This window comes from Trichosurus vulpecula, chromosome 3 (assembly GCF_011100635.1).
Source record: "Trichosurus vulpecula isolate mTriVul1 chromosome 3, mTriVul1.pri, whole genome shotgun sequence".
NCBI classification, from domain to species: domain Eukaryota; kingdom Metazoa; phylum Chordata; class Mammalia; order Diprotodontia; family Phalangeridae; genus Trichosurus; species Trichosurus vulpecula.
The window spans coordinates 200,774,594-200,799,820 of record NC_050575.1 but is presented as its reverse complement, the minus strand read 5'-3'; the positions used below and the strand labels follow the sequence as shown (position 1 = coordinate 200,799,820).

General features: G+C 44.8%; 1 protein-coding gene across 1 annotated transcript in view; it reads right to left on the bottom strand.

Moving 5' to 3' along the window:
* The window catches only part of PREX1 (phosphatidylinositol-3,4,5-trisphosphate dependent Rac exchange factor 1), a 230,121-nt gene that overhangs the window by 13,282 nt on the left and 191,612 nt on the right, over window positions 1–25,227 (bottom strand). The window contains exons 21-31 of the mRNA XM_036749156.1: window positions 22,286–22,427; window positions 18,701–18,888; window positions 16,552–16,713; window positions 14,995–15,205; window positions 13,926–14,202; window positions 11,416–11,622; window positions 10,137–10,225; window positions 9,547–9,629; window positions 8,228–8,318; window positions 6,181–6,309; window positions 801–842 (exon numbers count right to left, since the gene is read on the bottom strand). Coding sequence (XP_036605051.1) covers window positions 801–842; window positions 6,181–6,309; window positions 8,228–8,318; window positions 9,547–9,629; window positions 10,137–10,225; window positions 11,416–11,622; window positions 13,926–14,202; window positions 14,995–15,205; window positions 16,552–16,713; window positions 18,701–18,888; window positions 22,286–22,427 — 1,621 coding nt within the window. The remainder of the gene's footprint in view (window positions 1–800; window positions 843–6,180; window positions 6,310–8,227; window positions 8,319–9,546; window positions 9,630–10,136; window positions 10,226–11,415; window positions 11,623–13,925; window positions 14,203–14,994; window positions 15,206–16,551; window positions 16,714–18,700; window positions 18,889–22,285; window positions 22,428–25,227) is intronic.

The following is a 25,227-nucleotide window of genomic DNA, read 5'->3' as shown; positions in this document are numbered from 1 at the left end:
CTATGAACACAGAGGAGATTCCTCTACGGGTCCAAGGAAAGGGGGAAAGGTTATTCGTTTCCAGCGATTAAGTGTCTACGATGTGTCAGGCACTCTGCTAAGCGCAGACCAATGTCTCATTTATCCTCACTACCCTGGGAGGTGGGTAATTGCTTCTCAAAACCACCTTTCCTGCTTCCAGTTTCTGACACTGCATGCTGAACTTCAGGAGGAAGGCTAGAGAAGAGGCAGGGCTGCTATGTCAGCTCAGAGACTGACCAGGATGCTCTTAGATGAGCCTTGGGAGGGGTGTATTTGGGTAGAGTTAAGGAGGTTGCTCAGTTAGAAATGGAGAAATGCCCATGTTCAAACCCTGTAAGCAACAGGAGGAGGGAGTATCAAATAGCAGGGGGGTGGTTCTCTCTTCAAGGCCTGGATGAGAAACAGGAAACTGAAAACCTGATGTTTGGCCACATGTGGCCCACAGGCTACATTTCATTTATGAAAAACAGGGTGATGAATTGAGGCTCAGCGGGGAGGAATCAGGCTCCGGTACTTACAAAAAAAGACCAGAGGATGACGTATATACAATCAGCCTATAAACCCACTGAAAACTCCAACAAGGCAAAAGCCTTCCCAGCATCCACATCTCCCACAGGCCAACCTTGGAGACAGCCTTCTCCCCTCTAGCCTCCTCTTGCAGTGTCCTTTACCCTGGGAGATAAATGCTTGAGGAGTAAGGTAAAAATATGATACAAGATCTGAACCCAGAACCTCCTGTGCCCTTCCCATTGGAGCATGCTACCTCCCCAATGCATTACCTGTGCATTTCAGCAATGCCAGCAACACCTGATTCTTCCCATCTGGAAAGAAAGAGAAGAGGGAGGTAAGATCATAACCTTCAGCTAATGGAGGTTTGACGCTCTAGAATGAAGTTCTAAGAACTTCAGACAGTATAATATAATACACAAGACATGTATTAAGGATCTAGGTGCAGATCTAAGCACTATGTCCAACACAGGGGGAGATACAAAGATTAAATAAGATACATTTCTGGCCTTATGAGGCTCATAGTCTAATGTGGAATAAGATACACACAGAAAGATTGATGTAACATAGCAGGTACATTAGAGTTTCAAAGATTTATGTGGTTACCGTCAATTTTATTAAGAAAATCATACGGGGAGTATTCCAGGTCCTCCTGAAAGGACGGGCAGTTAGGAATTCAACTAGCAAAGTGAGGAAGGAGGGCATCACAGGCACAAGGCACAGGGGGAGTAAAAGCACAGAGAGAGCTATGTTTTGGCAGAAGCAGAGAGTATGAGGGCAGTGTTATGAGATGAAACTGGAAAGGCAGGGTAGCACCCAATGAGGAAAGCCTTAAATGCCAGGCAGAGGACAAGGACACAGTCAGATGTAGAGAGAGAGAGGGAAAGGGAAGGGTGCTAGGAAAGGAGGCACCAACCCCAAAGAACACTAAAGGAGGTTTCTCTAGACTGGGAAAACTACTCCCTTGTTCCAACTGGGTCATAACAAGTCTCCAAAGTAGGGCTCCCTGTTTCTAGGCTGAGCTGTGAGGGAAAGGAGGAACTTCCTTGGGCATAAGCATCATGATGCCAGTTCAGCCACCTCATGACACTCAAAGCTTCCCTTTCCCTGAAGGAGCTACAGGAAAGCTTTTCCCACAAGACCCTCACCCATACTTGGAGGTGGGGTTCTGGGAGATGATGGGGAAGAATCTACAGAGGGAGTCTTCCCAGGGATGGTACCCAAATAACTGAGGGGCAAAATCATACCTCCTAGCAGTTCCCGGCCTCTACCTCCTCCTCCCCCACATGCCTACACATCTCCCGGCTCAAACATTTTATGATTTTCACAGGCACAGATGAGAGGCAGTGTAGTGTAGCAGATATAAAGCCAGCCTTGAAGCCAACAAGGTCTGAATTCAAACCCCACCTCTGACACATGCTGGCTGTGAGACCTTGGACAAGTCACCTAACCTCTCAATTCTCAAGGAAAGTCTCTAAGCCTATAAGTTGCAGAGAAGAAGCCAATTGGCATTGGTCATGGGAGTTCTCCCACCCAGGAATTCCCTATACCAATGAAATCATAGGTCCAGTCCCTATCCCCATATACAAACACAGATACCACAATTTATTCATTCATCAAACATTTACTGAGCCCCTACTATGTGCAAGGTCCTATGCTGGGTGCTGCAGGGAAAACAAAGAAGGTATAATCCCTGCCTTGGTAAGAAATCACTAATAACTGTACATTAGCGTAAGTCATCCCTGCCAAGAATGCATGTCCTCCCTACTGCTGCATCAGAGGGTTGTGGCTCCATTCAGGCAGGTGTCATCTCCTCTTGTGGGATTCCCCTGACCACACCAGATGGAAGGGCTCTTCCCTCCTCAAATGTCCTCTGAGCACTTTACCTGGAACTCTCCTTTGTCCCCATCACAGCCCACCCTGTATTACACTGATCTGTGCACCTGCTCTCTGCTCCCAGTAGATTATAAACTCCCTGAGGACAAATTCTACACCATTTTTCATCCTGGTATCCCTATCACCCAGCACAGGACACACATCTGCACATGGCAGATGTTTAAGAAATGTTTGCTGAATTGACTTGATTTAGCTTCCTCTCTAGTAGACAGGAATCTTAGACACACACACACACACACACACACACACGAATGACAACACAGACACATAAGTGCACGCAAGTTCAGAGAGATGCACCAAGCCAAAGAAACTAATATCTGGAAGGGGTCTCCGAGCTCATTCAATCCAAACTGTACCTAAATAGAAATTTCTTCTGCAATGTCCCTAATCAATGGTTGTTTAAATACTTCTAGTGAGAGGAGCCCCATGACCTCCCCAAACAGCCCTGTTCCACTTTTGGACAACAGTTCTAATTATTAGGAAGTTTTCCTTTAAACATCAACCCAAGCCTTCTCCACTGAAATGCTAGACAACTGCCCCTCGCTAGCTATGGTCTCTGGAGGCGAGCAGAAGTATGATCTTTCTGCCCCATCATAACACTTCAGATACTTGAAGCCAGTTATCACAAGTCTTTTCTTTTCCAGGCTCAACATTCCCAGTTCTTTGAACTGATCCTCTCATGAGATGGTCTCAAGACCTCTCACTATCCTAATCCCTCTCCTCTGGATACTCTCCGGAGTGTCCACAGCCTCCTTAAAATGTGATACACAGAAATTAACACAATGCGCTGGATGGGTTCTGACCAGGGCAGAGGAAATGCAGCATGACCATCACTTCCTATGTTCCAAACACAGCCTAAGACTTAACGGCAATCTCTCATAGTGTCTCTTTGTGCCCTGTGCCTGTCCTTTAGCCTTAAACTCAAATCACTCTGGCCAACCAAGGTCCCAGCCCAAGCCTCACTGGGTCACTGTTTGGGCCCTGATGGCTCAATCTCTCCCTCCTCCAAACCATCTTCCACCCAAATACCCAAATCATCTTCCTAAAAATTCATGCCAAAACATATCACTCTCTTCCTCAAGAATATTCCATAGATCATTATTATTTCTAGGACAAAAAGCAAACATTTAAAACACTTCCTAATGTAGCTCTAGCCTACATTTCCAGTTTCATTTCACATTTCACCTCTTCACAGACTCCATGTTCCAGCAAAACCAGCGCTATTCCCAATCCTCCAAACTCAGCATTCCATCTCTGGGGCTATGCCTAAGGCTCAGAATTTACTCCCCACTTACCAGTACTTCTCAGATCGCTAACTTCCTATAAGATTCAGCTTACGTGTAATCTCCTACAGGATGTCTTTCCTCGGTTCTGATTTTAAATATCCTCATTCATTCTCTCTCCTCTTCTTCGCCTACCCTTTCTACATCTGCCCCTCTCTCTCCCTCCTTCTATTCCCCTCCCTCTCTCCTAATCGCTTTTCTCCCTCTCTCCCTCCTCCAAACCATCTTCCACCCAAATACCCAAATCATCTTCCTAAAAATTCATGCCAAAACATATCACTCTCTTCCTCAAGAATATTCCATAGATCATTATTATTTCTAGGACAAAAAGCAAACATTTAAAACACTTCCTAATGTAGCTCTAGCCTACATTTCCAGTTTCATTTCACATTTCACCTCTTCACAGACTCCATGTTCCAGCAAAACCAGTGCTATTCCCAATCCTCCAAACTCAGCATTCCATCTCTGGGGCTATGCCTAAGGCTCAGAATTTACTCCCCACTTACCAGTACTTCTCAGATCGCTAACTTCCTATAAGATTCAGCTTACCTGTAATCTCCTACAGGATGTCTTTCGTCGGTTCTGATTTTAAATATTCTCATTCATTCTCTCTCCTCTTCTTCCCCTACCCTTTCTACATCTGCCCCTCTCTCTCCCTCCTTCTATTCCCCTCCCTCTCTCCCCTCTACCTCCCCCCTTCCCCCCTCCCCTCTGTCTCTCCTCTCCATCCCTCTGTACTTATTCCAGAATAGAATGTAAATAGAAAATAAGTTCCCTGTGGGCATAATTACAATTCTTTCCTGGCATCCCCAACAAATTGTGAGCATAGAAGGTACTTAGCAAACACGTGTTGAATTGAATGTTAACTCATCCACTGCCCCCCCAGTCTTTTACAGTGCTGTTAACCATATCGCCCACCTTCTATGACATCAGATTACACTGCATAGTATTATAATGTATTGTACATTACATGACATTGCATTATATTACTACTACATTATAGTATGCTATGTTATACTATATTTTACTTTAATCCCAATACAGGACTGCCCCTCTGTCTCTGTTCATATTTCTCTTTTTTGATTTGACCCATTATTCTGTCCTGTTGACTCCTTCCGGATCCTGAGTCTGTCATGCAGTGTGTGAGCTCTGCCTCTCACCTCTGTCATTTGAAACTTGATAAATATGCCTTCTTTGTCTTTACTGAAATCATTAATAGAACCTTTAAAGAATACGGGATCAAAGACAAGTTTCCGGGGCACTCTACCACAGAAGTCCATCTCCAAGGTAATGGTGACCCATCAGTGACTACTCTTTGGACAGTCAACCAGATCCAAATTCACCTATCTTCTAGCTCCCATCTCTCTATGTCATCCACGAGAACTGTATAGGGGACTGTTAGAATCTCTGGTGAAATCTAGGCAAACTCTATGTCTAATAGCATTTCCCAGATCTTCCCACCGACATATAATTACATCCAGGCCCTCTTTCTATCCACTGCAACACCTAGCTGCCTCCAACACACACACACACACACACACACACACTCTCTCTCCCTCCCTCCCCTCCGCCCCCAACCTGAAAATCCCTGTGCTCTCTGAGACAGAGGCCTGGCATAGATCCAAATGAGGATAATCGTCTAATTTCAACTGTCTTAAAACTTTTTCCTGGAACCAGAGGCTCTATGGTACAAAAGGAAGGGCACAGGGCACAAAGAGACACTATGATTAGACTTGCTCTTTTGAAAGATTCTTGACCTGAGAGAGGCCTAAGCTCCTAAAATGGTCTAGAGACATGTGGCCAAATCCAAAGTACTGAAAATTAGGTTCACCCTTGCCCTGTCTAACCTCACAGAGATAGTGTGAGATCAGATTTTTAGAGGTGAAAGAGACCTTAGAATACAGGATGGCAAAGCTAGAAGGGAACCCTACAAAACAGAATGTCAAACTGAAAGGGGCTTACAACCAAGAAGACAGAATGCTATTAAAACCGAAAGGACATGGGACAATAGACTGCCAAACTAGACAAGACCTCAGAGATGAGAGAAGTCCAATTCCCTTATTCAAAAAAGGATCACAGAGCCAGAAGGTGTACAGCCAGAATAAGAACCCAGGTCAATATCTTGAGTTCCAGTCCAGTGCCCTTTTCATTATGCTAAAGTGCTCTGAGATCTTTGGACATCTGAGGGACTACATACAGTCATCGCTGTTATGATGTCCTGGAAGGTAGATGTGAAGAGACATTGACAGGAAAAACTTATTATCCCTCAACTTTCTTGAGAATCCACTTGACCATTTCTGTCCAAGAAAGGAACACATGCCAGATTGGCCCATCCTGAGTTTCATCCTCCAGGATGACTAAGGCATTGGTTTAGGTACACATTGGACCAAAGAAGCAACTACCAACCCCTGCTGAATGGTACTGCTCTCCTCCATGGCCCTCCCATGGCCCCTGACCCATCCTGGGCACAAACCTTCTACATATTTCTGGATGTTGTCCACCAAGGACTTGATGGAGTTGGGAAGGTTCCAAGGGTCTTCCTGAATGCTTATCTGGATCATGCTCCGGCCCCGGATTGGACATTCCTCCTTCTGTTTAAACTCTGCAGTAGGAAGAGCAAGTTAAAAGACAGGAAATGACGTAGAATGGCACAGAATGAGGGAGAAGGGAAAAGAGCTCCCACTTTGTGACAATGTACTGGGTGCTGGGAAGCCTCAGGCACGGGCAGGTCAAAAGACATGCCCTATGATACCCCATCACCACTAGGGACACTGATGCCATGAGTCCCACAGGCTCACAGAATACAAAGCTGGAAGGGACATCTGATGTCACTTAATCCCATCACTCAGATCACACAGGCAGAGCCAAGGTGACAACTTGGGTCTCCTAACTCTGTTCAACATACCAGGTGGTTCAAAAGCTGAAAGCAGCACTTAGGAGGCGCCCCAACAACCACATCTATACAGGCAATATCCAGGGAGCTGGGGCTCAATCCTGGGCACAGATAACCTCCCAGGGCTATAGGATGAAGGTGCCAAGTGATCCTGACCTCTTATTCTCCCTTAGGACTCTTGACCTAAGAGATGCCTAAAAGAAGGGATTTCTCTAGATTTGCTTTTTCTTTCTTAGAAAGGACTGACAGAGCAGAAACCTTGGCATTGAAAGTAGAGAGCAGAAGACCAAGGTGAAGTCACTCCAAGCATATACCTGCAAAAACCACACAAACATCCATTCATCACCTCTCAAACGGCATTTTGGTTTGTAATGTCCTACACTAGAGACATCACAAAGCCTTCAATATCTTGTTAGAAACATGAAAAGGGTGCCTCTTATACATCTGTCCATCCCCACATGTCTGTTTCCCCAAACCTGTCTGCCACAGATCAGGAGCTGGAAAGGACCTCAAAGGACATCAGGTCCTACTTCATTCATTTTACAGGTAAGGAAACTGAAGCCCTAGGAAGGTAAGTGACTGGTCCACAGTAGCATCAGAGGCTTTTTCTGAATGAATTCAAATCCCATTACTTCAGGGGGGATTTTAGTTCTTTCTATCATACCAATCTGCCTCTTCAAAGAGTAAGCATTTCATTTCAGAGAAGGAAACTTAGCAGAAAAAAGGACCTTGTCACCAGTTACTAAACAGCCATGGAATATTTTGGGGGACAGAGCTGAGCTGGATATTTGTGTGCATATGAACCCTAAGGGAGGAAATTTCTGCTCTTCAGGTTTTTAGAGGCTTTTACACCAGCCTTTTTCTTCCCTACAAATATCACTTGAGCACCCCCAGTCTCAAGGTTGTTTTCAAGAAAAGAGAAATCAAGTCAGTCCATAGCACAAGAGAGGTTTCTACAAACTTTCTTTTTCTTCCTTAGTACTAACTGGAACACAGCCTCTGAGTAGACCAGGAGGAACAGAGGCCAGGGTCAGAGTTCTGCAGGGGCAGGTGCCTGGCCCATCCTTATCCTGAAGCCTCACCCTAGATGCCCACCTGGCCCTGCATGGAGGCTGAAAGAACGTTGCCTTGTTGACTCTGCTTTGGGTAAGCAAGCTGGGAAGTAGAGGAGGATGGGCAGCTGCAATTCTGAGTCATGTGAAGAGGTATCAGCTCTGGCCGCCATCCATCTCCAAGGGAAATGAATCATTTTTTGGAGTCCCAGGTGGGGGTTTGTGGGCTGAGAGGGCAGTTACACTGGCTATTTTGGCCAAGGCCAAGCAGTAGGTTCAAGCCACTTTCTTCAAATAGGAGGGATCAATCTTCCCACTAGACAAAAAAATCCTAAATGGGGAATTTCCAAAGGAGAGAAGCAGGGCAAGGACTTCGAACTAATGATCTCTAAAAATCTGACCTTCAACCCTGACAGGAATGTTGCAAACACCACTGCCTGTTGCTAGAAGAATTCCTTCTGCCCATATGCATAGGTCATGAAAGATACGCCTTCTTGGTGATCCTGACTGTGCCCAATCTGTGTAGAGGTCTCAATATAATAAATTATCCAACCTCTCCCCACCTATAGGCTTACCTTGCAAGCTGTGTTCCATGGGGAAATGCTTCGTTTCCTCAAAGGCCTTGCTCATGACTGAGCCTTTTAGGAGTGCATTGATGGAGTCCACCTGGGCATTTAACAAGAAGTATTTGGTTAGTGCACGCCATGCCTGGTGAGCCATAGTCAAGGGTCCCTCAATACTTCAAAAGATCCAAGATTTCCAAGGGAGTATGATCCCTCCAGTAATGCAGATCACAGCCCTTCTACATGAATTTCTGTGGCCAGAAAAGTGCCTCCCAATCTTCTGGTGGCAAAGTTCTCTGAATTTACATTGGCTGGTCCATGAACAATAGACATAGCCATGTGGTCACTGGGCCTGTTGTGAAATCCTTCTCAGCTTAGTAAGATCTGTCAAAATCTGGACTCTGCTGGGATGCCCTGAGAAACCAAGGGGCTCTTGGACTCAATGACACATCAGTGCAACTCGTTTTGAAAAGAAGGTCCCCAAACTATAAGGAATCAGGCTGAGGGTGCCTGAGAAGGAGAATTCCAGCTGTGCTCCATAGCCTCAAGCCAGTAGGTATCTGCCATATGGATTAAGAGTCAGAGGACCAGGTTCAAATCCTGACTCATATGCTAAACAGGTAACCCTGGGTGGTGATAATTGTCACCAACATCACAGCTAGAATCAATAATACTTTAAGGTTTGTAAAATGATTTACACATATTACCTCACAACAACCCTGTGAGATAAGGGCTATTATAATGCCCAGTTCACAAAGAAACTGAGGCTGAAACTCAAATGACTTGCCCAAGTTCACACAGTCATGAAGTGTCTGCATTTGAACTAAGGTATTTATGACCCCCAAGTCCAGCACTACGGAGCCACCCAGGAAGTCATTTATCCTCTCTGGTCCTGAATTCACTCTTTTATAAAATGGGGAGGGGCGGGGGGTGGGGATTGAACTCGATGACCTCTAAGGTCAACTCTGGCTCTAAATTTATAATCCTAGGATCTTGAACAAAGCCTCAGAAAGCAAGGACTAGGTCAAGGATGCCTCAGAGCAGTTCTTAACCCTGAGGTCTATGACTTGTTCTTTAAAATGTTTTGATAACTTATCTTAGTGGCATTCATTCACTTCCTTTCTAATCCCAGCATTTTTATTTTGTGCATTTAAAAACATTCTTCTGAAAAGAGTCCAAAGGCTTCACATGACTTCCACAGTGGGGCCATGACCCCTGGGCTTAAACGCTGAAAAATATTTGTCTTCACCTCTTGTGAGTCTTCACTCTTCTGTTTCCCCAAGAGAGAAATCAGAAGACTGGTAGCCACCAGAAGAAAGGAATATCTGTACCTGATTAAACAGGTGCTCTAAGCATCCATGCAGTTTGTCCTGCTTGTCTGATGGGATCCTCATGTCACAAGGCAACTCATCTCCTGGTAGAGAGAACAAGTGAGTAAGTTCACTCTGGGTACCTTTCCCAGCCACTATCTCACCTGACATTTTTTTTTTAATAAGAATCCTGTGAAGTAGGCAGGGCAAGCATTATCATCTCCAGTCATCTCTTTAAAATACGGATTGGATCATGTTATTCCACACCTGCAAAATCTTCAATGACTCCCTATTTACTAAATAAAGTCTTAGCTCCTTAGCTTGTCTTGCCAAGGCTCTCTACCATTTAACTGTCCCCTACCTTCCTGACTTTTATCTCCCATTAATTTCCTTGCATACTCTCATATCAATTTATACTATGAACTTCTCCCTGAAAATCAGGACACTCTCAGGGCATACTATTGTCTCTGCCTGGAATACTGCTTTTCCTCTTCACCAAAGACCCCCTTCCACCTGACAATGCTACACATATGTATGCAGAGAAGATCTTTCCTAAATGTCTCCCTAGAGTCCTCTCCTTTTCATCTTGAAAATGGCCCTATCCTACTTACCAGAACCCATCTCATCACTGCCCAGGTAAGAGCTGTTACTACGGACACTGGTGTAGGAAAGGACGGAGTCTCGGTTACTATTGCACTCACTGAAAAAGATACAAAAAGGACATGATGAGAAACTCCCCAAGGCCTTAACAGGAACTCTAGGTTTCTCTTTTGAGAAGCCTGACAAACATTAAGGACTTTCAGAAAGGGGAAGAGGGACTAAATGGATAGAGTGTGTGTAGGGTGGATTCCAGGCCACTGAGGGTTCAATGAGACAGCCCTGGTGACTGAAGGGGAGAAGAGAGTGGCTTCTTCAGCATTTCAAAACTAGCACCCACTCTAGAGACAAAAAAATAGCTACAGAGAACAGAAGATAGACTCAAGCTTTGGATTCTACTGAGCAGGAAAACACAAGGTCACCAAGAACAACTTAGATCCAAGAGCCTGGCAGGGCTGGAACTGAGGCCTCGGCGTCTCTTCCACAGTGCACATGGAATTAACATTTTTGTGCTTGAGAAAGGTGAAGTCGTGAGGAATGAAGCAGTTTTGCCCATAGTCACATGGTTAGCAAGGTTCAAAGCGTGGACCCAGTGCCAGGATCATTGTTATTATTAATTCATGTGATTAATTACAATGCCTTCTAGATATGAAAGGATACCTCCTCCCCCCATTTTCTTCTCATAGACACCCAGCCCTGCAATGTGTGTGAGGGCAGGGTATCCAGAGATATGGAATAATACATATAAAATTCAAGTTTTTTCAAAATATCGACTGGCTTTGCTGAATTTTTGTTCTCTTCATCCTCTTTTTCTTTTTTAAAAAAATTCTTCATTATCAAGGATGTCTCCCTGGGAGGGGGGAGAACAAGTAATAGAGAAAGAAATTTAGGTAATACAACAATGTAGTAATAATAACGCCTAATGATGCTACTTCTGCTACATCTCAATTTTACTAATTCCTATTACTAATTCTTTATATTTGTATAATGCTTTACCATTTATAAAGCCTTTTCACATTCACTGTCTCATCTGAGGCATTTACACACACCCCCATCACCACCCCATGACAGAGGCAAGGACTGTTATCCTCCTTTTGCAGACGAAGAGACTGACTTTCAGAGAGATGAAGTGGTTCATCTAGGATTATACCACCAAAAAGTGTACGAGAGACAGGGCTGTACCCCAGGCTTCATGACCCAGGGCCTTTGAGAGAGAGAGAAAAGATTTCCCAGCAAGTCTGTGATTCCTTTTTAGTACAAGGAAGCCCGTCCACTCTCAACCTTGTATCCTACCTGTAGGAGTCTCGATAGCTCATTGTATCATGTCCTGAGTCCTCCTGGTCTTCCTCTGACACTTTGAAACACACCTTCTTGATCCCACTATGGTCTACCTTGTCGATTTCACTGTCCTCACCAACCAGGGGAGAGGCAGAGACCTCATCAGTGGAGGGAGGTTCACAGGACCCATCACCCATTGGTTCTGTGATGGTAGACAGTAATCTAGGGGGGAAAAAGACACTGACGTGAAGCAGCAGGATGAGAACCCTCAGTTCCTGTGATTATAATGGCTCTGAAAAATGCCCCAATCTCATGTTGAGATTGTGATCTAACAAAGACTAAGTGGCTGCTTTATCTTTCCCTCTCCCAGCCTCCCTTCTCAAATCATGGCCATTTCCAATTTTGCTATTAACCTGCTAGGTGACACAAATCACTTAACCCATCTCTAGATTTGTTTCTTTCTCTGACAAATGGAAGTGATAGAATCAATCATTTGAGGTCTTTTCTAACACTAACATTCTATGCTCTTCTTGCCAAGGTCTCTACCATCTCTAACACTGAGCATTCCCAAGGTTTCATACAGCTCAAACATTCTAGAATCCTTTGGCATTTCTACCTGACGATCCCCTGGCTTATAAGTCAAAAGAGACTGACGACCAGGGGTATAGTTTGAGAGTCAAACGTTAAATTTTTCAGTGTGAACATTTATACTACAGAGACTGGACAACAATACAAATTAAAGCTTGATGTATTGTTTTGTTGATTATCTAGCCTTAAGAAAATTTAACAACTGGGGCAGCTAGGTGGTGCAGTGAGTAGAGCACCAACCCTGGAGTCAGGAGGACCTGAGTTCAAATCCAGGCCCTCAGACCACTTGACACACTTACTAGCTGTGTGACCTTGGGCAAGTCACTTAACCCCAACTGCCCTGCCTTTCCCCCTCCCCACCCAAAAAAACCTTAACAATCATCCACAAACAGAAAAATATAAAGAACAAGTGAGAAGGTGGTATAAAAACCCTATGAACAGTGTGTTGGACTTGGGAGTCAAGATAATCTGAGTTTGAATCCTGCCTCAAAGACTTAACAACTGTGTGATCATGAGCCAGTCACTCAAGCTTTCCCAGACTCAATTTCCTCATCTGTAGAATGGGAATAATAATAGTAACTACACTTGGTTGTTGTGAAGATGAGAAGAAATGACACACATTATTTTTTGCAAACCTGAAGTTACTATATTAAGTATAAATATATATAAATTTATGTAATTTTATATACTTGTAAAACGTGTATACTTATAAAAACAGCATACATTTATAAATTTATATAAATAAATTAAATTACTATATAAACACTAGCTCTTATTAGTATTAAGAAAATGTGTGTATGTGTACATACATACGTATAGGCACACGTGCACGCACGTGCGTGTGTGTGCAGGGAGACGGAGAGGGAGAAAGCAATCAAACTGCTCTATTTGTCTGTGTTCCTTCCACACTCTTCTTGAAACTGTCCATTTCTAATCCCCTCATTTTACAGAGAAGCCAGCCGGCACTCAAAGCCAGCGAGCAATTGGCCCACAGTCCCATACGATGAGTTAATGGCAAAGATGGCATTATGCTCCAGATTGCCTGACTTCTGGCACATTCTTCTATCCACAATGCCATATGGTCCACGCTTCTCCTCTCCATGTAGTAGGGACTCAAGCTTTTGTTGATTAAATGGGGAACTCATAAAGGCCACAATTATACTGATCTCACGAGGAAGTTGTGAGAAAGGTGATAGAGAAATGTTAGATATAAATAAATATCTTAGAATCTCACCAGTAACGCTTCCCCAAGGGCAGAGACCGCCTCACCTTTGTGTGTCGGCCCAGCCCTTAACACAGTACCTGGAATACAGTAAGCCCTTAATGAATACTTATTAATCGGTTATCATTCTTATTCTCAGTACATACTGCTCAGTAATGAATTTTATTGGCCAAAGAAACAGGGGACCTATAATATGGCAGAGTGAGTGCTCCCATCCAGAGATGTGGCTCCTGGATCCTTGACTGACAGACTGCTCCTGCTGCTGCTACTTATAATAATAGCAATAGCAGTGAACATCAGGGCTGGCAAAGCACTTTCACTCCCAACAACCTTATGAGGCAAATGACATTAAATACTATTACCCCCACTTTACAGATGGAAAAACTAAGTCTCAAAGAGGGAAATGACTCCCCTAGAATTACATATCTGGTGTGTGTCAAAGCTGATATTCAAACCCACCTCTCATGACTTCCAAGTCTAAAACTTTTTCAACTACAAAACATTTCTCCTAAATTCTTATAATAATCAGTATTGATTCTAAATCCTTAGAGCTTGAGGCATACAGCCTCTGACTTGGGAATGCCTGCTGAATTAAATGAGCAGCAGAAAAGGCAGAGGCCACCTCTGGCACATCCTGCAAATCTTCCTTCCTCCCAGTCTTTCTGCCTTCTTTCAGCATTCCCCAGCCCTAGCCACCCATCCCTCCCAGTCTCACTTGTTGATCTGCATGACATATTGCTTCATTTCCTTCACAGCCACATCCAGCTTGTTGAAGAGTTGCAGGTAGGCATCCTGAATTTCCCGGTCTTCTTGCTTCAGTAGGAAGCTCAAGCCTCGATCCTCTTGACCTGGCCCCCCATTCTGCTGGTTGATGGTACTATCCATCAAGCTCCTGTCATGAAACTCCCCATCCTCCTGGGAGAGGCACTTCCAGGATGGGGCAGCCATGGTGGTGATACAGTGCTGGGTATAGGACATCGGGTTTATGTGACCTAGGAGATGAAGAGAAATATGTGTTCAACATCTAAAAATACATAGAAATATACATATACATATATATACACACACACACACACACACATACATACATATGTAACACATATAAGCACATACACACATAAATACAGAGAGAATGACAGATTGAGCATTCTCTACTATTGTGTTTCACTTTTGTATTTCCTCGATGAGGATGTTCTCTTCCCAATTAGAGTGTGAGCACCATCCATGACTGAGAATATACTGTCTTCTATACCACCTAGTACAGGCACAGGTTCATAGGAAGTGCTCAGAGAATGTTAGACCTGGAGAAAGCCTTATAACACAAAATACAGAATGTGAGAGCAAGAAGAAACCTCGAAACATAGAATGCCTGTGCTATAAGGCAGGATTTCTTAAACTTTTTCCACTCACGACCCCTTCAGCACTTCTTAAACTGTGGGTCGAGACCCATAATTTAAGAAGCGCTGCTATAAGAGACCTTACAATGTGGAATGCTAGAACTAGAAGGGCTTTAGAAAGAAGAAGACAGAACCCTGGGGCACAGAATGTCAGAGCTGAAAGGGACCTACAGAGGCCACCTAGACCAACCGCCTCAGATTGACAAAGTGACTTTCCAAAGCCCCAGGACGAGAACTCAAATCTCCTGATTCGAATTCTGGAGCTCTTTCTTTTTTTAACCAGATCATAACAATGATTGTACTGACTAAGAATAAAATTGTCGGTACTGGTAAAAACATGCACACAACAGGTACAAAAGGAGGTTACTTGAGGACTAAGATTTGCACCTTGTTCAGGATCGAGGCCAATAAGAGAAGGTTTTCGCCCAAATCGGATACTAAATGACCTCCCCACTGAGGTAGTGTTCTTGGGGTAAGACACTTCCATGAGGTTCACGTGGCAGTTGGTGGGGCAAAAGTCCAGGCTGCAGAGGGCATGAGGTTCCAAGGATGCCTGCTTGAAGGCGGGGCTCACCCTGGTTTTCAGCTGTTCTGCAAACTGAGGAAGGATAAAGGATTATAATCTGGCACACGTGGCACTTGGTAACTGCACCAGAACTTTTCTGCTACCATGGCTCCCAAATTCCCAGAAACAGATCTACTTTCAGATTTTCAAGGATGAAAATGAGGTGTCATCCCCTTCCCTTTATGACCCCTGGACTGAAAGGACATTCTGCCTAATTGGCCGTGCTAACGACAAGGCCCTGCTTACTTCCCAATCTTCGGGAGCTCCCCACCAACCAGACCACAGACTATAGATTTCAGGACCACATTATAAGAAAGAAATGAACAAATAAGAACCAGAGGAGAAGAGAGTGACTAGGATAGTGAAGGGACCAGAAATGGCATCATAGGAAGAAATGTGATTGGGGCAGAGAAAAGACACAACTTTTTGGACCTGGGATTTCATCAGATTAGTTTCTGAATTCCTCATAAGGAACTTCCTCTAGCTGAATAGACGGGCACTTTGCCTGCAATTTAACTGTCTTAGAGACTTGGCTGGTTACTGCCAAGTTAAAAAAAATAAGGGAAAGTAAAGGTCAAGTGACTTGCCCAGGGTCACCAAACTAGGAATTACTAGAAGTGGGATTTGAACTCAGGTTTTCAAGACTCTGAGTCCAGCTCTATCCACTGCACCTCTGCTACTGTCCATGTGAGGAGGGGATAAGGAAAAGTAAAGGGGTCTGCCCTGGGGAAGACTAGGCTTAGTGAGAATATGTTGTCTTCAAATATTACAAGGACAGGGATGGCAAACTTAGCCCTAAAACTAGCGGAGGGACATCAAAGAGGCCAACATGATGTAATATAAAGAAGAGCTTTCTAACAAATAAAGAGTTGTCCTAGCCATGGACAATGAGATGCTTTACACGATAGTGACCCACCTCTCTGTCCCTAGAAGTGTTCAAGCAGAGGCTAGCTTCCTTTCAATACAGGAAAGCTGTAGAGGGGATTCTTGTACCTGGTAAATACAGCTATCAACTGGCAGGGCCAAGACTAGAACCCAGGTCCTCTGATTCCTAATTCAATGCGCAGAACTTTGCACATAATAGGTGCTCGATCAATGTTTGCAAAATGAATTGGATTCTCTAATGCACTTAAGATACATCCTACATGTCACAGGGTAGGAACCAACCGTGTCTTATCTAAACTTTGTATCTCTAGCACTCGTAGTAGGTGACCAATAAATGTATGTAGAGTAAATTGACTGATTAATCAATGAACCAATGAGTAAAATCAGCACAGCTCACGAATCTCATTGGGGATCCTTGCTGGCCCCATCTCTGGGTTCTCTTTAGGGCGAAGGAGAAGGGGGAGGTCTGGGGACTTGCCAAAGAGTGTGGCTACCTCCTGATAGTTGGCGATCCTCCTGGTGATGCGCTCCAGCTTGGTTTCACAGATGTTCCGGAACTCATACTGAGGCATGGTGACCACGGCACTGCTCAGGGAGATGAGCCGCCCGCAGTTCTGCACAAAGAGGCTGTCATCTGCAGCAAAGGCCTCCAAGATCTGGGAGGAAGAGCAAAGGGGACCACTCAGTCTGAAGCCTGAGGTTCTGTAGCCTGGCACTCAGCCCCTAGTCCGACTTGGACATGACCTCCCTTTCCAACGTTACCTCAAACAATCACAGAACGTCTGAGGTGGAAAGAACGTTAGGGACTACCCAGTCCAAACTGTTTTGGACTCAAAACAGGGACTCAAGCAATTTTTCTTATTTGGCAGCAAGGACCTATAATAACAGCCAACATTCATACAGCACTTAGTGTGTGGGCCAGGCACTGTGCTAAGTGCTTTACGATTATTATCTCCTTTCTCCCTCACAATAGTCCTGCGAGGTAGGTACTATTATCAGCCCCATCTTACGGATGAGGAAACTGAGGCAAACAGGTGACGTGACTTGCCCAAGGTCACAAAGCTAGTGTCTGAGGCCACATTTTGAATTCAGGTCTCCCTGACTCCAAGCCCGGTGCTCTATCTCCTATGACACCTAGGAGTCAGAACACTTGCACATATGCAGTTATTAAATGGCTGCTTTAGCAAAAACAGCCATTTTTGTTGAGTTCTTTGCAAGTCTGAAGTCTAATATGTTTTGAGGTTAACATATATGTAATAGGCAAGCTTGGTTTGGTTTGTCATCTTTTCTTTTTTCCTTTTGTGACCACGCTATGTATTTTGGGTAAGCACAGAGATAGGAGTGATTTGTGATTTAATTGGTAGCACAATCTCCTGAGTGAGGAAATTCCCATTATCAATGCAGCTCAGCACCTTTTCTACAGTTTATATTCTCCAAGAATGCCAAGAGCACTGGGAGATTGTCCAGGGGCACTCAGACAACAGGACTTGGATCCAGGTCTTCCTGGCATCAAGGATACCTATGTATCCAATAGGCCATGGTGCTTATAATATAAAATTTATGCTAAACAAAATTACACAAAACTTTTCTTTTTTCTACCATGACATAATATCCAAAATTCCCAGCAAACTCTTCGACAACCACTGGTCTTGTCCAACCCCTTTATGTCACAGAATCCAATGGAGAAATGATTTACAATCATTCCTTTATTTTCCCTCTACCTGAACCTTTTATTCCATTCAAACTGGCTTCTCGGTGTCCCATGAATACGGCTTTCTCATTTCTATGACTTCCCTCCTACTTCTTCTCCTGCCTGAAGTCCTCCTTCTTCTCCAATTTTCGAAGTTCTACCCATTCCCCCAGGTTCAGCTCAAATCGCAATATCCTTCTTCCCTTCATTTCAATTCCAGACATAGCAAAGGCCTTTTGGAAGTCACCATGGCATAAGCGAAAGTCCCAGTATCTAGGGGCCCACAAGTGAAGAAGACAGCAGGCAAACTCTTAGTTACAAAATCAGGGAGGCAGGGCGCTCAAATTTATCTGATAGGAACACAGACTTAGAGCTGGAAAGGATCTGAGAGGCCAAGTCCATCGTCTGACGGATGGGGAAACTGAGCCACAAGGGTTAAATGACTTGCTGGCTATAGTTAGATATATGAGGTATCGGGATTTTCTAACCAGTGTTCTATTCCCTGGTGAGCAGATGCTTCCAAAAGTGTCCCAGCTTCTCACCCAGAGACTGTCTATAGACAATAAAAGAAAACAAGGAGAACCCAAGCCTCTGGATTACTGTTCCCAAAATGGGGCTGACAAAATGACTTCAGAATCAAGTCATGTTAGAAGACTAATAAAAGAAAGCTCTTCATAACATGGCAATGAGGCTATTGGAGCATGTTTGTCAGGATGGCTTTGCATGTACATGTGAGTAATGTGCATGTGTGCGTATGTGTATGTGTGTTCCTTCGTGTTATATTTGTGTTTGGGAGAAGACCTTATCAGCTGCTGAACAATGGTGATTTTGTGCTATAGAGTGTAGCAGCAGCAACCTTGATAACACTTATGAGCTCTTTCTTCCCTACCAGTTTGGATAGGGCAGAGGCAGACACTACTAAAAGCATTCAATGGTCACAAGAAATCTCAAACCTTGGCAGCGAGAGCAAAACAGCCTTTGGGTTCCACAATCTTCTCTAGAACAAAGCATTTGATCCCAGCCGTGCTGACGTATTCATACACTACTCCATGTTCCAAGTGGACATTTTCAACAGTCAGGCTGATCAAAGGGCTGCCCTCAGGGATAGTCAGCTGGGGACCCATGGACTGCAAAGAGAAATCTGGAAGCCAGAGACATAAAGATTAAAGAAACAATTGATTCTGTCCTATTCCTGGGAACTATGTTCTATTTTGCTTAACTACGGTGACTTCTCAGTTTGGAATCCCAATTTGGTTTAAGTTGACCTCATGGAGCGATCCCCTAAAAGGACAATGAGTTATGTGCCTGCCTGGCTCTCATCTGCAGATAGGCCCGATCTTAGAACCACCCAAAGTTGCCCTTCCCCATCACTGCATCTATACTTCTCCTACAGGAAACACTACCATGCTCCACAGGGCCAAAGGAGCCTCTGGCTAAAAATATTCCTAAATGCTTCATTCAGCATCTCCCAAGAGTATCCTTTGCATCCAAGCCATACCTACTTCATAGATGGAGTCACTGAATACAAGGAATTTCTGGTAAATTTTATAACCAAACAAACATATGGAAAATGAAATAATTCCTTGCATGGATAAAGAATTTGGTACTTTTCAAAGGCCTCTAGTCAAATTTTAGTCTTGATGGTTGTGCCAGTGAATGCTACCAAGCCAGACAGGCTTAGACTATGGGGCCAGTAACAGACTATCTATCTGTTACCCAAGGACCAATCTACCACCAATCACCAAGGACCAATAAGCACCAGAAAGCATAAAAGGATGGATTTTTTTGGCCAAAGCAAGTCTTGAACCTATCCACTGTTGGTGGAATGAAGAAGTTGCTATCTGCTTCTGTGACATAAGTACCCACTCAAATCCTTCGAGGAACTGAATTAACTTTTCAAAGCCCCTCCCCCATTTTCAATACCATCTGACCTTTACATAACAATATTGCAGGACAAGCACGGCAGGATGTAGGGTCATTTATACCCCTATTTTGCAGGGAAAACTAAGGCCCAGGAATTGTGAAGTGACTAGACCAAGGTTCCAGATCTAAATAGTGACAATGCTAGGGTTAAAACTTGGCCTGCCCGTGAGGCAGGGAAGTCAAATGATCAGCATTCGTGTTACCAGCCCCTCTATGAGATACACTAATAACCACTCTCCAGGTGAAGTCATGGACAGGAAGGCCTAGGCAGGAACTCCTTCCTGCACAAGGAAGTTCAGGTTTTACCACTTCCCTCCCTCCTGAGCTGAGTTAAGTGATTTGAGGGGGGAAAAAAGTGTGGGGGCTGGTGAATTTGGCATGTTTATTTGCAAGTCTGCACTAGGTCCTCTGCTATGATTCATATCCCAAAGGCTATGATCAAGCGTGAGGTCCTGAAAACCATCTGGTTCCTATTTGATTTCCAGCCGAAAACATCTAAAGTTCTAATTCCACCTCAGGTCACTGATTTCATGGACACATGCCACAGAGTGCCAATTTGTTTTCATGCCCTTTATCCTGTGCCCCATTCCCAGGACCAGGGAAAAGCAGAGTCACACATTTCCACAGCATTTCCCTTGCAGCAGCCCTTGAGTGGGAATGTTATTATTCCTATCATTATCTGAATATCCTACTATTCCCATTTTCTGGAGGAGAGGCCCAGGTAGGTGAAGCAATCTGGATTTGGCCAAAGTCAGGTCTTGAACACAAGCCTTCTGACCACTCCATGTGCATTATTCACAAAGATGGCCTTTTCATCCCTAATTTACAGCACCCAGGATTGTGGTGGGCAGATATGCTACTGCAAACTCTCAAAACCAAGGAGATATTATCCCTTATGTTACAGATAAAGAAATTGAGGGTTCAGAGAGACCAAATCCCCAGGATCACACAGCTAAGAAGAGTCAGAGCAGGACTCAAACCCAAGTCCTTCTAATCCCACGAAGGGGGAGTGCCTTTTCCACTAAACCATTCGGGGCGGGGGGGGGGGGGGGTGGAGAGAAGGAGACCCCCTAGACTCCCTGCAAAAAATCAGCAATCTCTGTAGTCACCCCAGCTTTGAACTCCTAATCCTCATGACATTACTCAATAACTGTATTATAGTAGAAAGGAGAGGAGCCAAGGAAACCTTAGAACCCCCTGGTATGTAGGGATGGCCTGCCAGCACTGAGCCCCTGAGCACCAAGTCCAAGCGCTGGGGGAGAGGACGGTCCTTCCACAGAGCAAAATTGTTGCCTGTAGGCATCAGCACTGACACGTGTCAGATGGAGCCCAGCTGTCCTGGCATAGCCTGCCATCCCCCCGCCCCCATTTTCCCCAAGCCTCTCCTCTTCCTGTCCCTAAGGCTCATCGGGTGACATGCAGCTGAGGGTTTAGGTGCCTTCTGCCAGAGATGACATCAGAGCTTCCTTCTCCACTAAGGAAGGCCTCAATTCCAATAAAGCAGGGGGAAGAGTTATAAACAAAAGGAAGAGTTCTCACAACTGGGAGAAATGTATTCTGGAGACAGTGGCACACTTGGTGTTAGGAGACATAAGTCTTGAACACTTGGCCAAGTCTCAGCCGTCCTGGCCTTTCATAAAGGATTTTCCTCCTCAATAAGAGACAGATGATAATACTGGCACCTCTTACCTCACAGGTTTCGTTTTATGAACACTAAATCAATACAGAAATGTGAGTTAATATAATTATTGCTTTTGACTGAATGTAGACCCACTCCTCAAAAAACGGATCCCAATCATCCATAACACTCAATCATAATCCCAACCAGATTCTTCCTTTGAAGCTTAGATCCATTCTAAGCAAAATGAGCCCACCTCTAAACAATAACCATTCGGTTAATTGTGGTAACTTCCCCCACAAAGCAGCTGAAGGGAGGGCCAACCTGACTCTTGTTCACAGTCATTTCAGTCACGTCTGACTCTTGGACCTCATTTGGGATTTTCTTGGCAAAGATACTGGAGTGGCCTGCTGTTTCCTTCTCCAGCTCCTTTTACAAATGAGGAAACTGAGGCAAAGAGGGTTAAAAGATTTGCTCAGGGTCACGTAGCCTGAGGCCAAATTTGAACTCAAGAAGATGAGTCTTCCTGACTCCAGGCTAAGCGCTCTATCTGCTGCGCCACATAAGCTACACAATCAAACTGTAGTCTCCATCATTATAACGACATAGTAACAAAGGGAAGGAATGGGCACCAAGATACCTGACTTCAAAATGTAAGTGCTCTCTGACTTCAGGCTTAACTTCAGGGTCTCAGTTTCAACATCTGTTCGATAAGAAGGATGGAACTGGACGTTCTCTAGGTTCCTTTTTCAGTTCTAAATCCTAGGATCCTCTTCCTTTACTATCTCTCCCTAGTCACAGGGTTTCCTGGAGCTAGGTGACTACCTCTACCCAGCACAAACAAAAACCACCAGGCATTCATACCAGGCAGGGGCCTCTGAGAAGCCATTCACCCCAAAGGTACTGCCACAAGGTCCCCTTCCAATCTTTCCATTCCTGAATAGGGCCTTGAATCTAGGCCCTATCTCCCACCCAGCAGGCAAGCCCCTGCCACTACCTTCATCATCTTGTCCTCCTTCCAGGGCTCCATGTCCCGTGGCTTCATCAAGGCTGCCATTGAGGTAGCTGCCAGGGCCCCACGGCTGGGCTCGAGCCTCTTCAGCATCCTCATGAGTGCGATAGATCCACTGGTACAGACCCTTGGGGGAGAAAAAAACCAACATGAAGAGACAAGTACCCAGGGCTAGGGAAGCCAAGAGGAGAAGATGACCTCCGCAAAGGCGCAGCAGAGAAGACAAGATGAGAGCCACCTTCACCACCTCCAGCAACAATCCCCAAACAGTCTTACTCTGGCTCTGCCCTCAGAGGCGTCCGGAATATTATTCTTAATCCACTCCCCAGTCCCCAACGGAGCATTGTGTCCACTGGACGCGGAGTCAGACAAGGCCCTCATCAGAATCCTGCCTCGAACGCTGACTAACTCAATCACAGACGAGTCGACGAACCAGCCTCAGTGTACCCATCTGTAAAGGACCTACGTTACCTACGTCTCAGAATTATAATAAAAACTGAATGAGACGATGTATGTAAAGTGTTTGGTACCCTTTGAAGCACTCAATAAACGCCCGCTATCACTCTTTATTTCCATAACAGTCTCAAAGCATTCCAATGTCTATTAGTGCAATCAAGCCCCACAGCAGGGGACAGGAAGATAGGACAGGAAGAGGACAGGAGATAGGGGATGACTGTCTATCTCTCATTAACAAAAGAAAAAAAAGACCAACAACAGAATAGCTGAGTGGCTTCCCCCAGAAAGACTAGGAAGCAGCGGAAGTATTGTGCCAATAATTATAGCTAATATTCTTATGTCGTCGTTGATTTTCAGTCATGTTGGGCTGTTTGTGACCCCGTTTGGGGGGTTTTTGGGCAGAGATACTGGAATGTTTTGCCATTTCCTTCTCTATCTCATTTTACATTTGAGGAAACCGAGGCAAACAGGGTTAAGTGACTTACCCAGAGTCACTCAGTAAGTGTCTGAGGCGGGATTTGAACTCAGATTTTCCTGACTCCAGGCCTGGATATCTATCTACCACCTAGCAGCAGGGCTTGCTCCTTACTAGAGGACTTCTATTCAAATCCCCCCCTCTTATGTTTATTGTTACCTGTGTAACCTTGCCAAAGTCACTTAACCTCCCTTGGGCCTCAGTGTCTTCATTTATAAAATAAGAAGGCTGGACTCTATGGCCTGTGAGGCAGCTAGGCGATGCAGCAGATGGAGTCAGGAGGAACTGAGTTCCAATCTGCCCTCAGACACTTACTAGGATGTGTGACCCTGGGCAAGTCACTTAACCTCTATTTGCCTCCAGTGCATTTTACAGATTAGGACACTCTATCCACTGCACCACCTGGCTGCCTGTTGCAAACTATACAAATGTTAGCTGTGACTTGTAAAGAGAAAAGGTTGGATTAGACTGCCTCTGAGGTCCCTTCTAGCTCTAGATGTTGAATCCCAGCTTGTGCTCGAAGGAACTCTTACTTAGCTTTGTGACCCTGGACGAGTCCCTTATATCACTCTGAGCCTCAGTTTCCTTAACTGTAAAATGGGGATGATGATAGCACAAGGTTGTTGTGAGCATAAAATAACACCTATAAAGTGCTTTGCAAGCCTTACAATGCTACATAAAAGCTAGCTGTTGTTATCGCATCTATCATCTGTTTTCAGAAACACAAGTCTGCAAATGCCCAACCCAGGACTTTTTCTACTGTCTAGACTTCCCCACCTTTGAGAAAGACTGACTCATCCTTTTTTCTGATGGGTAAGGCAGCACAGTGGAAACAGAGGGCTAGGGATGGGAGTCAAGAGAATCAGGTCTAATCCTGTGATCTAGCCAGGAACTACCTACGGAGCCTTGAGCAAGCCACTCATCATTTTTCTACCCTTATTCTGAAGCTCTATTGTAACTACGATGATATTATTGTTAATATCATATTGTTTATCTGGTGCATGAGGACAAGAATCCTAGAGAAGCTTTGTCTCCCCGCATCCACCCCCAGCATTGAACACAGTGCTCTACAAGCAATAGATACTTATTCAATTATTATTATCATGATTATTACTACTTAACCTCTCCACACCTTGGTTTCTTGACCCAGAGAGGATCACATGAAAAGGAAGAATGGAGGCAACAACAGAGTAATGAGGATGAGACAAGGGAAGGGTGTGCTGCCACAGGGCTCCCTGCCCCGTTCTGATCAATGGCGCACCTGTCAAACTCTCCACTGGCAGACAAGCCAGAGGAACTGGTGTACTGGGGTGGGAAGGTGGAAGGAAAAGCAAGGAAGAGGAGAATTGGTAACAGATTTTGCTCCACTCTGCTCATGAAGAAGACAGAAGAAATGAAAAAAAAAAGAAGAGGAGGAGGAGGAGGGCATGGGGGATGGTGCAGAGGAGAAGGAAATCTGTAAAGAGAGGGCTTCACTGTAGGTGGTGAGTCCCATGCCGCTCCCAGGGGCTCAGAACTCTCAAGGGTGGAGGAGGCTCAGCTGGAGGGACATTACCCTCAGGCTAATTACCCTGAGTCTAAGCTCTCAGAGAAGAAGTTCCTACAGCTGCTACCCCAAATTCTGCCTGGGAGAGAGAGGGATAGGGTCGTATTGGGTACAGATGGGCCCAGATTTCTAGGCCCAAAGCAGCCCCATACAGCAAGGCTCCTCATCCTAATCCAAGCAGATGAATAGCATGAATAAATCTGACTCTGTGGTGTGTACCTCTTCATAGGGGCTACCAAGCTAAGTTCAAGAGGAAACAGGATGCTGGCCTGTGACAAAATCTGAGCGATAACAACATCTGTCTGCAATGCCTCCACCCCCAATCAGGCATTGCCAATTCCTCTGTGGCTTCACCTTGCCTCAGATACCTGGGGCCATGAAGATGGCATCTGGAGGTCAATGGTTCCCCCATCCAAGACTACTGATCCTGGGAAGGGCCCATTGATCTAG